The following is a 13,646-nucleotide window of genomic DNA, read 5'->3' on the forward strand; positions in this document are numbered from 1 at the left end:
GTTCATTTGACCTCATTTCTTGGTTTTTGCTATGCATTGATTGATATGCATTGTCAGCTGTGAGGCCTTCTATAGAGAGGCGTGTGTGTGTGTGTGTATAAACATCTCAGCAACGATCGAGAGAAATGGGAGGCACCTGGGCTAAATTTCAGGTGTTGTTACAAAGGGTTTTTTCTCTTTGGTTTTTCACTCTTCAAATCCAGGTGATGTCTCAAGCCTAGAGGTAGGTGGTGATGGGAATTGTGGCTCTTTTTAGTGATCCGGGTCATTTTGCTCAGCTCAGCAGAAAGTGCCAAACGGTTATTCGTTTAGGCACCAATTTGGCTTCATTTGACCTGGCAGATCTAGCAATGTCATGACCTATGATTAATATTCATGATGGTATTGTACTCCAATCATGCTTAATTCTAGTTCATGAAAATATCATTTAATTATTTTTCAAAATATGCTGTCTCCAAAAAACACTGGTAGTAATCTGCTCCCTGGCTGGGCTGTATGTCGCACCTGATTTAACTCTAAGAGGAGGTTGTGTGCATTTTACACACTTTTCATTCTTCATTTTTTGATCATTTTGGCTGTGTTCATAGATATGGAATGAATTTTGGCAAAATTATGTATTTTTATTTGATCTTGTTTTTTCCACCTCAGCTCCTACAGTAAGTCTAAAATACACTGTTTACAAGCAAGAGTTCCTCTCAAGCTGTTATACACAAAAAAATGCACCACTGAAACTGCAATTTTTGATCTTACTTCCACTAAAGCATTATACATGCATTTTATTATATCTGGGTGTCAATAAAGGCTTTTGCCATGGAATTGATCATTTTTACCACTCTCTAGATGATGATGTCATTTTGACCACATTTGGCATATGGAGAAAAAACATGTTTATCATAAAAATATATACTGCCTGGCCAAAAAAAAAAGTCGCCACCTGGATTTAACTAAGCAAATAGGTATGAGCCTCCTATTGGATAATTACTGCATGGGCGATTATCTTTCAGCTGGCAACAAGTTATTTAACCCCAGCTGATGCAATGAGTAACTTCTCATTTCTTAAACAATGGATTTCTTCTTCCCTAATGGCATGGGCATATTCCAAGATGACAATGCCAGGATTCATTGGGCTCAAATTGTGAAAGAGTGGTTCAGGGAGCATGAGACATCATTTTCACACATGGATTGGCCACCACAGAGTCCAGACCTTAACCCCGTTGAGAATCTTTGGGATGTGCTGGAGAAGGCTTTGTGCAGTGGTCAGACTCTCCCATCAACAATATTAAAATTAATGCAACATTGGATGGAAATAAATCTTGTGACATTGCAGAAGCTTATCGAAACAATGCCACAGCGAATGCGTGCTGTAATCAAAGCTAAAGGCAGTCCAATGAAATATTAGAGTGTGTGACCTTTTTTTGGTGGCAACTTTTATTTTTGGCCAGGCAGTGTATAAATAAATAAATAAATAAGATAATGCATAAAAATCAGTGTTGCCACTAACCCCTGATATATCCCAGGCTGCAGTAAGTCAACACAAAGTTTTTTACTTTGCATATCAAATGTACGTCGCTTTGGAGAAAAGCGTCTGCTAAATGACATTGTAGCATATAATATAATGAAAGTCAGACATTTTTTTCATTGAAAAACATGGTGGCATCATGACAAAAAAATGACATTCAAAAGTTTAAATCTTTAAAAAAGAACAAATATTTTATGTCAATAATAAGGTCAGTTGAAGGTGAAACAGCTCAATGAAAGTAAAATTAAATATTAATGTGTTTTTATAGCTACTGTATGAAATCTGCTTTTCTTGTGCTTAGCAGCTTGTGAGTGAGTGTTTGACATTGCACAAAAAATCATTATCCTTAAAAATCAATGTTGCTGCAAATAATTGATATTTCTCAGGTAATTATTAATTTAACACCAAAAATCTACTTTGCATCTAAAATATTGAAAATATTTTATTTTAATTGTTTTTTTTTTGCAACCACTGATCAATCAAACAACACAAAGACACACATAAAACATTTAACAACAATATAATAATAATAATAATAGTAATAATAATAATAGTAGTAATAATAATAATATTAATAATAACAACAATAATAGTAAAAATGATAATAATAATAATAATAATAATAATAATAATAATATGTTATAATAATAATGATGATGATGATGATGATGATGATTATTATTACAATAATAATATAATGTAATAATAATAATAATAATAATAATTATGATGATGATGATGATGATTATAATAACAACAAAAATAATAATAATAATAATAATGTAATTATTATTATTATTATTATTATTATTATTATTATTATTATTATTATTATTATGGTGATGATGATGATGATTATAATAATCACAATAATAACAACAATAATGATAATAATAATAATAATAATAATAATAATAATAATAATAATAATTATTATTATTATTATTATTATTGTGGTGATGATGATTATGATTATAATAATCATAATAATAACAACAACAACAATCATGATAATATTAATAATAATAATAATAATAATAATAATAATAATAATAATGATGATGTGAAATGGTTGTCAAATGGGATCCAGATCTTGTCGTTAATGTAAAAGAGGCGGCTCTTTGAACTGACTCGCTCACATGAATCGTGATAGGGGAGTCCCTTTTCTTCAATAAAGAGGGCCTTTTTCATATTAAGTTTGGCTCCATCCCCCTTTATGATGAACACCAGGGAAATCAAACAGAGTGTATACTGTGCCCAGAGTTTTTAAAAATCTTCATTCTGGACAGAGTTTTCCTGACAGCATATTTTCAGTGACCTAAAACGCTTTTTGCATGTGAAAGAAAGGCCGTAAAAATACCTGCCTCAGTTTAGACCACTAGACTTGGTATCCAAATCAACACTGATGGGAGCATCCCTACCAAGAGCTTCTGCAGGGAAACATCCTGCACCTCTTACCTCTGAGGTAGGTGAGATTGGTAGGAAACACCTGCTGTGACATCACTGTGTCTGAGATTTGGACTTGTCTGCCGCATGTTTGGATTCTCCATCACAGACAGTAAGATCAGAGTTGTCTCTTTAAGAGGAGAGCCTCTCTATATCTGCTGATCTGTCGGCCGGCTCGGTGCCGCCCTCCCTCTCCGTCTCCCTCTGCTCTGCTGCTGCTGCACCTCCGGGACTGGCAGACACCGGGAACACAGGGACTCACCTGTCCGGGGCAGACAGCCGATCATGTGTGCAAACTCGATCGTTATGGATAACCGATGATTGGAGCTAAAAATGCACCGTGTCCGACGTCTTTATCATCCTGGAGCCTGCAGGTGTACAAGGTAACCGGAGTGAGCTACAGGAGACACGGACACGCTTTATCTCCTCATCATCATACATGTTTGATGGTACAGCCATGACTTTTACTACCGATGTGACATGGAGGAGTCCGCCCGGTTCCAGTCTGTTGTTTCAGTCAGAGGATTTTTTCTGCTCCGTGGAGCTTTGACTGGTCCGGCCGGTTTACTGAAGGAAGAAGGGAGCAGTTTGAGCAAGTAAGTGTGAGACAAACACGACTTCATTTCCCAGTGTTCTCTGTGTGAGACTGAACATAATGCACAAGTATTCTACATAATATAGGGGTGGGCGGTCGGGCCCAAAAATGAAACTATATTGAAAGCTGCCTGATACCACAGCAATAGAAATGGATGTCCAAGTCACCCCAAAAAAGACAGTTTTTCATTTTGAATAAAAAAATTACGGAGAAAGTCCTCCACACCTTATAAACTATATGAAAACACTGGAAACATATCAAGGCTGTCCCAACTTTTTACACTCTTTATCACCATATGTTTCACAATGATCACAAGATAATATTTGAAATGTGAAGTCTGAATATGGAATCATCATTTTATTTATTTTATTTTATCTAGAAGCACAGTATAATTGAAACATGTTTGATACTAAGGAAAGAACTGAGGTCCTAGACACCAAATATTGAACAATCTTTCATTTTTGAAATCAAAAATTGCAGACAATCTCCGGTGTACTTTATAAACTGTACATAACATTGACAATCTTTACCTGTACCAAGGTTGTCACAACTTTTTCATACCAGTTGTTACAAAACAATCAAATCTGCAATATTTTAAGTATCTCTTAAATCAAAAAGCACATAAACTCATCAATCTTCGGTCGTATTTTAATATAGTGAGAAAGGTAGGTGCATAAATTGCACAAATACATTGACAACATTTGGAAAAGTAGGTGAAAACTGCTTTTTTAATGCAAAAACAAAAAACAAAACATTCCCTTAATGTCAAATTGAAAACAGGTTTCTACAAAACAATGCCAATTAAATTAAGATATGCAATATAAGATAAGTGATTGCATAAATATTCAAACCAGTATTAAGTAGATGTAACTTTAGCTGTAGTCAATCAGGCTTGCACATCTGGACACTGCAATTTTACTCCATTCTTCTTTGCAAAACTGCTCACGCTCTGTCAGGTTGCATGGGGTCTGTGTGTGAACAGCCCTTTTCAAGTCTAGCCCCAGATTCACTATTGGATTGAGGTCTGGGCTTTGTCTTTGCCATTCCAGAACATTCACCTTGTTGTCTTTAAACCGTTTCTGTGTAGCTTTCGCTGTATGCTTGAGCTCATTGCTCTGCTGGAAAAAATAAACCTTCTCTTGCAGACTGAGTAAGATTGTCTTCCAGGATTTTCCTGTATTTTTTCAGCTTCATTTTACCCTCTACCCTCACATGCCTTCCAGGGCTGAGGGCTGATAAGGATCCCCACAACATGATGCAGCCACCACCGTGCTCCACATTGGGGATGGTGTGTTTGGGGTGATGTGCAGTGTTGGCGTCTTGTCTGATGGACAAAAAGCACCAGCCTCATCAGACCAAAGAACTTTCTTCCACTTGACCACAGAGTTTCCAACATGCCTTTTTGTAAACTCTGGCAGGGAGATTTAATGAGTGTTCTTCAACAATGTCTTTCTCTTGACCACTCTTTCATAAAGCTTTGACTGGTGAGGAACCCAGGCAACAGTTGTTGTGTGCAGAGTCTTCCACCTCAGCTGCTGAAGCTTGTAATTCCTACAGGGTAGTCACAGGAGTCTTGGTGTCCTCTCTCACTAGTCTCCTTCTTGCACAGTCACTCATTTTGTGAGGATGGCCTGATCTAGGCAGATTTGCACATGTGCCATATTCCTTCCATTTCTTCATGACAGATTGAATTGGGATGTTCATTTTTTTGTATCCATCCTCTGACTTATACTTTTCAATAACCTGTTCTCTGGGTTGCTTGGAGTGTTCTTTTGTCTTGATGATGTAATGGTAGCCTGAAATACTGATTAACCAGTAACTGGACCTTTCAGACACAGGTCTCTTTATACTACAATCATTTGAGACACATTCACTGCACTCAGGTGATCCCCATGTCACTAACTGTGAGACTACTAGCACCAATTGAATTAGATCAGTCATTTTGAGTGGGGTAAATATATTCATGCAGTCGCTTACTTTACCTTACACATTTTTTGTCACAAAAGCCAAATTATATTGACCTTGATTGATTAAGAAAATCCTGCACACTTTATAAGCTGTACAGAAACATTGTCAACAGTACCCTACAAAGGTTGTCCAAACTTTTTATTCTTTTAAGTACTTTGTGTTTCAAAATGATCTGTGGCATCAAAAATATAGAAACTTTGAGATCTTCAGTCATATTTTCAACCAAGTGAGAGAAAATTGAATAAATTTCATGACTACAACTTTTGGAAAAGTGATTGAAACTGACTGTTTACAGTAAGATCCACTAACATTCATGTGCATATTGACCAGAAAATAAACAATTTGAAATTTCTTGGCTTATTGCAAAGGTGGCATCCATCACAGGTCACTGTGAGGTCACTGAGCTCAAAAACGACCCATTTTGTACCATGAATGTTTGAAAATGGAGACTGCATGGGTAGGTGCTTTATTCTATACACCTGTGGCAACAGGTCTGATTGAAACCTGAATTCAATAATTAACAGGTGTTGCCAAATACTTTTGTCCATATAGTGTATTTGTAAATGATGGAATAAAGTAACCTTTAAAGCTCCAACACAGAATTTAGGCAACCACACAGGGTCATTTTTGACCAGCAAGGATAAAATGTGGGATTATTTGATGCCATTAAGAAATTAAATGGTTTGGTCATAATCATGCATCATCATAGCTAAAATGTTTACTTTTTCTAACTCAAAAACAAGGAATAATGTTATGTAAATAAATCATTATGACTAAAAATGTAAAATAAAAAGAGTAAACAAGTATTCATTGTGAAATGAGTATGAATGAAAAAAATTGGCAATGGTGAAACCAGACTGGGTCAGATTTGGCCCATAAGGTCAGTGAATGCATAATCCAACAAAGAAACCACAAAGGTTTAAAAACTCAAAATTTCACAGCCCTAACATGACATGCATTGTATCTAACAGTCTCATGAAATTAAATGTGTGTTTAAAATTGGACTGCAGACGCCGGTTCTTAGCATGTCCTCCTCGGTGGTCTTGTCCGGAGTGAGGGAGCGGAGTCTGGGAGAGCTGCCCATGGAGAGCTGGATGTCTCACCTGCCCTGTGCTCTGTGGGACATCCCGCTGTACCACCTGGCCATCCCAGGTAGGCTGCCTGCCATATGACAGCACAGTGTATGTTAAAATTTTTGATAAAATACAGCCAAGTATATGCAACACAAGCAAATACAATAGTAGGAGTTACAGACAATGCAGCAGTATACATCTAGTGCAGATGGTTGCAGAAGACATGAGAGTTTAACTGAATGTAGGCAATACAACACATCTCAGACAAAACGTTAAAAAACAGAGCGTGCTGCCATGAACAAACAACTTATCACTGTCAGAACACTGACATTTATTAAGAGCTACCTAATTCAGATCACACAACCTCTCTCCATTTGCTTTGTGTCATTGCACTGTATAATCAATACTCTGAAGCAATCCTATGACTTATTGATGATTAATGTTCACTATCTTCCCTCTATCAGGCAGCCACAATGCCATAACGTACTGTCTAGACATGAATGATAGATCTCCTGTAGACCTCACTCAGCCAGACATGCTCCAAAAGCTGGATAAATACATGAAACCTCTCATTCGGCCCTTTGTTTACAAGTGGGCCATAACACAGGTAAAAAAAAGCACTGAAAGTAATACGAAATAGTGTTAAAGTGACATTTTAAGCCTTCTTGTAATGAATTGTGCCATCTGTGAATTTTAGGAGTTTACTATCAAGCAGCAGCTGGACTGTGGGATCAGATACTGTGACCTGAGGATTGCTCACAGGCCCAACGACAGCTCCACTGATCTCTACTTCTACCATGGTGTTTACACCACGCTCACTGTTCAGGTGAAGTAAACGCTTAGTAAGGTGTTGCCAGTGAAGTTTACTTTATGACTGTTTGCATTTGCAGATATAGTGCAGAAAAATAAAAATAAAAGAACATAACAACAAGATGGAAATTCAAACACCCTCTCTGCTGTCAGATAAGTTTTAAGTCTTTTGCTAAATCTCATCCCACTTGCCCCTACCACTTCCCATCCTACCCTTATGTTTTGTGCGTTCACATCTAGGGGTAGAGTGTCCTGATTCCTGTTGAAATGGAGTGGTGGAAGGAAATTCTTGGGTGACATGGCCTTTTGAATGGAGATTTCTAAACAAGCATTTTAAAAGTCGCTTGAAGTAGAAATGTCCTGAATAATGTTGTTAATTTTGTCAGGAACTTGAAGGGTCATCCCATTTCATAGGGTAAGAGTTCACCGCTACTACTAGTAACAGTGTTTCAAGGGGCAAGGTACTCAGAAATGAGGGGAGGGGTAAAAGATAGCAATCGGACTTCGGCTTTTTATAGACTGAAATTTTAGCACTTCTGTTCTCAATGGACACATCTCCCTGCTGGGACAATGAAGTGTTTTGTATCATTTGGTGATGTATGGTATCTTATTATTTCCTACTGATTTGTGTGTTAATAACAGATCATAGCATATAGAAAAATATAAGGTTATATTATATTTTGCTGCACTATATTGTACAAAACGGTGCTGTAATGCTCAATATGGTATCGTACAGTACTCTCTAGTATCCCATCTTTTTATATCATACTGTATTGTACTGCACCAAGCCATATAACATTGTATAGTCAATAACTTTATTATGTCTTTAAAATTAGTAAAATATTGTACGGTTCTGTTTAGTCATGTCCATTTTTATATCAGACCATACTGCACTTTACTCTATTGAATCAAAACCTGCAGTGTAGTGTGATGCAATTTAGTTGAGTGTAGTATAAGGGAATACTTTTCCAGAATTTTTCTGAAATTTTATTATACTAAGCATGTAATTAAAAAAAAAAAAAAGCTCACGAACAGAAAATAATTTAGGATGCAGAGTAAGAGTCACGGCCATTTAGGTAACCTGCAAATGAGCATGTCCTTCACCTTGTCTTTGCTCCTGCAGAGTGAACAGGTGGTGAATGAACAGATCCTGCAGGTTGTTACACACCTCTGTCATACTAAAGATAGACCTGTGCGTGAATGCCAAAAATCCAGTCCTCCCAGAACACTGAGCAGTTTAATACTAGTTGCTGACTTTGAAACAAGATGATCAAGGGAAGTAGACTAAAGGATAGCCTGTGTGTTTTTTCTAACAGACTGTTTTAAGAGAGATCAGAGAGTGGCTGGATGCTCATCCCAGAGAGGTCGTCATCCTGTCCTTCAGTCACTTCCTCGGCCTGAACCAAGAGCTCCACATGCTGCTGCTCACAACCATCCGCAACACGTTCACCTCCAAACTCTGTCCAAAAACGGTACGATATTCCCTCCCAAGCTTTCAGTAGGGACTGAAATGATCAGGCTGTGCATATCTACATTTTTCCTCTTGTATACCCAAACAGAAAACCTCAATGAATTGATCCTAGAGTATTGTTTGTCTAGCCACACTTTGAGCTTATTTATCTGTGTAGTATTCTATCCAAAAACTACAAAAGAGGCACTGTAACATGCCCCACTTGGCACAGAGTGACATTTTCCTTCATTACTATAAACGTGCTCTCTGTAGTTTGTTTTGACTCAGTCCCTCTCACACCATCCTGCTGCCCCAAATATTCACTAGAGCACCAAATGTGGACTAATGTGCAGCTAAAAATAGCCCAACAAATGCACCATTTACTTCTGTTTGAAAAGTGTTTGCTACACCCTAAACTGTTCAGCTTTTGATTCTATTTGTGGCTCATTATGACTTGAATATTAAATGATATCAGGGCAGAGAGAATTTACATTTAAGTATAGAGAGCATTCGTGTGAAACATGAACTTCCTTGTTTGAAAGGATACTCACTTCTGGTTTCTCACCAGAGTCAGGAAACCAAATTCAATACACACTTCCACTTTAGAGGCTGAGGCTCGTGCTCAGACTCGAGATCTAGGGATGGGTAATTATCGTCAAACGTGTCAACAGTCATAAATTAATTTGAAAACCCCCAAAGATTTGATATTACTGTCTTCTCTTAACAAAGTTATTGTTTTTACATTATTTTCACAGTCACCTGGTTGTAAAAGAATACAGGAAGAAAGCATTGATATTATGCATTGTGTATGTTTTAATACATAAATACAACATTTTTACTAAAATGATGACATATTTTGTACCATATCTCATTTATTTGTGCATACAGAAGATGGTCTCATGACTTTAAAAAACAGAAATTTTAAACTTTAGCCTGGGTAAATTTCCCCCCACTATTAAGTCCTCCTTTTGTTCCTTTCCAATAAATACAAAACACAATATCAGAAACCTTGGTGTAATTTTTTTATAGCATCTTTACATTTAAAACGTGTTAATTAACCAATCTTGTTATTGCCACCTCAGAAATATGAATAACACCCAGAATAAGATCAGGACTGAATTTTAATGACATACAAACTATTATGTTTGCTTTTACTCCTTAATGATTGTATTACTGTAATGGTCTTTTAAAAGGTGTAAAGCAGAAATAAAAATGGTCTCCAAAAAGAGCAAAACTCAGCTGCAACACTTTGAACTAAGCCAGAAGTTTTGAAAAAAAAAAAACCAAAACTAAGATTAGAAGCATATTACTCCTGTTTTAGTGATCCTACAGTGGCTGCCTATTTCCTTTAGGATTGTTTTTAAGGTTTAAGTTCTTTGAGTGTCCATCAGAGGCTGTCTCCTAAACCATTACTGTACTCAAGTAAAACTTTACTCGAGTAAAAGGGCAGTTACTTTGGTTAAAATCCGTAAAGTAAAAGTAAGGAGTTGTATGATAAAATATATTTCCTTAGTGGCAAGAACAGCAAGAGTAAAGGTCTCCAACCAGGTTGTTCAGGTAAAGTCACACCTCTGTAATAAAGTAAGATATACAGAAAAATTGTCAGTATTAATTAAAGACATATAAAGTTAAATTTGATACTTAAAAAGTGTCTATACTGATCCATACCAGATATAGTTAAACCTCATTGCAAGGTAATGCGTACTGATGAAGAATACGCACTTTGCATCCTTTAGGGTCACTTAAAGTGAAGAAGAGAAATCTAACTCTGTGGATAACTTCACTCATGGTGCAAATGTGTCTCACATCAAAAACAACAAAAATCCACCAGAAACATGAGCAAAAGAACCACAGCAGGGTGGACTGTACAACAGGCAATATCTACAAACAACTAAACACATTTCAGTCAGGAACACTATTCGGATATACAGTTAGGCTGTGTCCGAAATCACTCCCTATTCACTATATAGTGAATACGCCATTTTGTAGTGGTGTCCGAATGGTGAGCATTGTTATTCACTATATAGTGCATTCATTCTTTCCCATAATGCATTGTGAAAAGTAGTGGACAACCGATGCTCACTAGCCCAGCAATATTTACCATAATGCATCGCGTTTGCTGCTGTCAAACATGACGGATGAACAAAAGGAGCACAGGAACATAAATAAAATATTTTTAAAATGCATTTTTGTTTGTTGGTTTTACCACATCTGTAGGGGTAGTATTCAAAACAGAGTAACTTTTTCCTCCTATGGTGATTACAAGACATGAGACCATCATCTTTATGCAAAAATAAGTGATAATACACACAAAAATGTATATAATTTTGTCACTAAAGATGCAAAACTTTTTATCTATTACTATATTTATTTTTTATGAAAAGACGTTACGTTTAGTATCAGTTTTCAGTGAATTTCTACTGTTAATTACAATCCTCAGCCGTTGTCAAGGAAATTTATGAGCCATTGTTGCTAAACGTTTTAAATGTGAGACGGCGATGATGTCATCGCCCGCGGCCGGAGTAGTGTCTGAAATCATTTTTGTGTTTTGCAGTTGAGTCCACTATATGCTGCTCACGATATAGTGGATAGGGAGTAGGGAATGAGTGAGTGGTTTCGGACACAGCCTTTGACTTGGGCGGAGAAGGCTCTGCTCAAAAGATGATCCCTGAGTTCATCAAGCAGCATGCTTTGACTTTCCGGGGAACACAAAGCTATAAACCCTATATGGATAGATAAATTAATGACAATATGTAGAGAATACAATAAAATGAGTTCAAAAGCCATTAAACCATTGTAGCCTGAATCTGAATATAAAGGTGCAACAAGTTTATGTTATAAAGGAGGCTGGAGTGGAGGAGGTTAGGCTTTGCCAGCAGCAGCAGCAGCAGAAGCAGGAGCATCATGATTCATCAGCATTAATGCAAGCAGAGATTAGCGAGATATACGTCATATCTAAATACACCGCTGTGTTGAGAGAAAGAGCTGTGATTGGCTGTGGAAACTGGGAGGCGATAATTAGGATCAGCTGCCCGTCAGCTGATTGATATGACTACACTTTCCTGCATGAACTAACGCTGAGATTCATATAAAGCACATCTAAACATTCTGCCAAAGGGCCTGATAGGGAACTCTGCCCACACAATCCTTCAGATTTAAAATCACAGTGGGCAAAGCTTAGCTCAGTCAACTCTCTAAAGAGTTGAGCTAACACTGGTGGATCAACACTGTCAAATATCTCCAGCACTGAAGACGAATTCAATTCAGAAGGGAGTTCAAATTACACTTTGGGAGTTAAAATCAAATTCAACCCTAAGATATCAACTGTCCACTTTTTTTCTGTGCAGCTGTTTTGGGATATGATGTGGAATCATTCTCTCATTATGTGCTACTGTGTAGTTCAAAGAGGCTGACAAAGTAGAAGAGTACTGTACTCAAGTAAAAGCGCAGTTACTCTGGTTAAAACTTACTGAAGTAGACGTAAAAGTACTGATTTCAAAAAGTACTCAAAAAGTATAAGTACCTAAAAAACTACTTAATTATAGTAACACATCTGCTACCAAGTAAAGGAAAGTGCAATATGAAAATGTGCAAATGAGCAGTAAAAGTACAAGAAAAAGAGCAACCTTAGTACTAACATCCATTAAGTAAATAAAGAGTTAAACTAAGTCTGTTTTCTGTTGATTTCAGGAAGTGTTGACTCTCCGAAACCTGTGGGCCCTAGGCTACACTGTGATTGTGTCCTATGAACACGCCATGGCCAGCTCTCACAGCGACCTGTGGCCACATATTCCCTACTGGTGGGCCAATAAATGCAAAGCAGAGGCTCTTATAGAGGAGTTTGAACACAGGAAACAACACGGCAGACCAGGTGTTGAATTATTGATTCCTGATGATTTAGTGCCTGATATTTATTGCTATATTTAGCCTCTTATGGATGTGCTGTGTTCCAGGTGGATTCTTTGTCACAGGCATTAATCTGACAGAGGACCTGAAGTACATCTGCACTCACCCGACCGAGTCTCTCAAAGACTTGGTGTTGTCCACGTACCCAATGCTGCTCGGCTGGGTCAAAGAGCAGACGCCAGGCTCCAGGGTCGGCTCTCTAAACATCATCGCTGGAGACTTTATCACAGAGAGCCACTTTGTACCGACTGTTGTTGCACTGAATGAGAAATTACTGAAATGGTCCTAATGACTTTTCACCATTTCTGCATTAATCTTCAGAAAAATGTGAACCACAGCATGAAACACACACAAACTCGTTTTAAAAAAAAAACATTGTACTTGAATTATTAATCTGGGTATAAATGCACCTACTGGGCGCTGTTACTTTATTTTCAGTGTTAAAGCTACTTGAAAACAGATTCTTTTGGTGCTTTGATCTGCACTTGTTTGTTTACTATTTATGAAATGCACTGTATCAGTTTCCACAAGTCAGCGGAGTGCGCAGTTTAATGTTACGTTGTCCAAAGCAATAAAGAGCCAACTAATCTCACATTATAGCAGGCATATAATTTAGATAAGTAAGCACAATTATTTAATCAATGAGCACATGTGATGTGATGTAGGCCACACACTTTTATAATCCTGACATGTAGGCAGCAAATAGCTAAAGTGTATCACCTATAATACCCATAGTGATCTAAAGAGAATGTAGAAGACTTGAAACTTATGCAAAATGCATGACGGCTTATTTGCATGAACCCAGCCTCGACTGTTTTATTTATAATTCACCTTCCTGGAGAGGTTAGGCCTTGATTTAACATGATGCTGCACCGCTGT

General features: G+C 37.2%; 1 protein-coding gene across 1 annotated transcript; it reads left to right on the forward strand.

Moving 5' to 3' along the window:
- Positions 1-3,166: 3,166 nt before the first annotated feature.
- On the forward strand, positions 3,167-13,641 carry plcxd1 (phosphatidylinositol-specific phospholipase C, X domain containing 1). The gene is made up of 7 exons (XM_041791929.1): positions 3,167-3,561; positions 6,539-6,680; positions 7,066-7,208; positions 7,299-7,427; positions 8,728-8,883; positions 12,552-12,732; positions 12,815-13,641. The coding sequence occupies exons 2-7, from the start codon at positions 6,554-6,556 to the stop codon at positions 13,054-13,056; spliced, it is 978 nt and encodes a 325-aa protein (XP_041647863.1). The 5' UTR covers positions 3,167-3,561; positions 6,539-6,553; the 3' UTR covers positions 13,057-13,641.
- The last annotated feature ends 5 nt before the right edge of the window (positions 13,642-13,646 follow it).

This window comes from Cheilinus undulatus, linkage group 7 (genome assembly GCF_018320785.1).
Source record: "Cheilinus undulatus linkage group 7, ASM1832078v1, whole genome shotgun sequence".
Taxonomy (NCBI): Eukaryota; Metazoa; Chordata; class Actinopteri; order Labriformes; family Labridae; genus Cheilinus; species Cheilinus undulatus.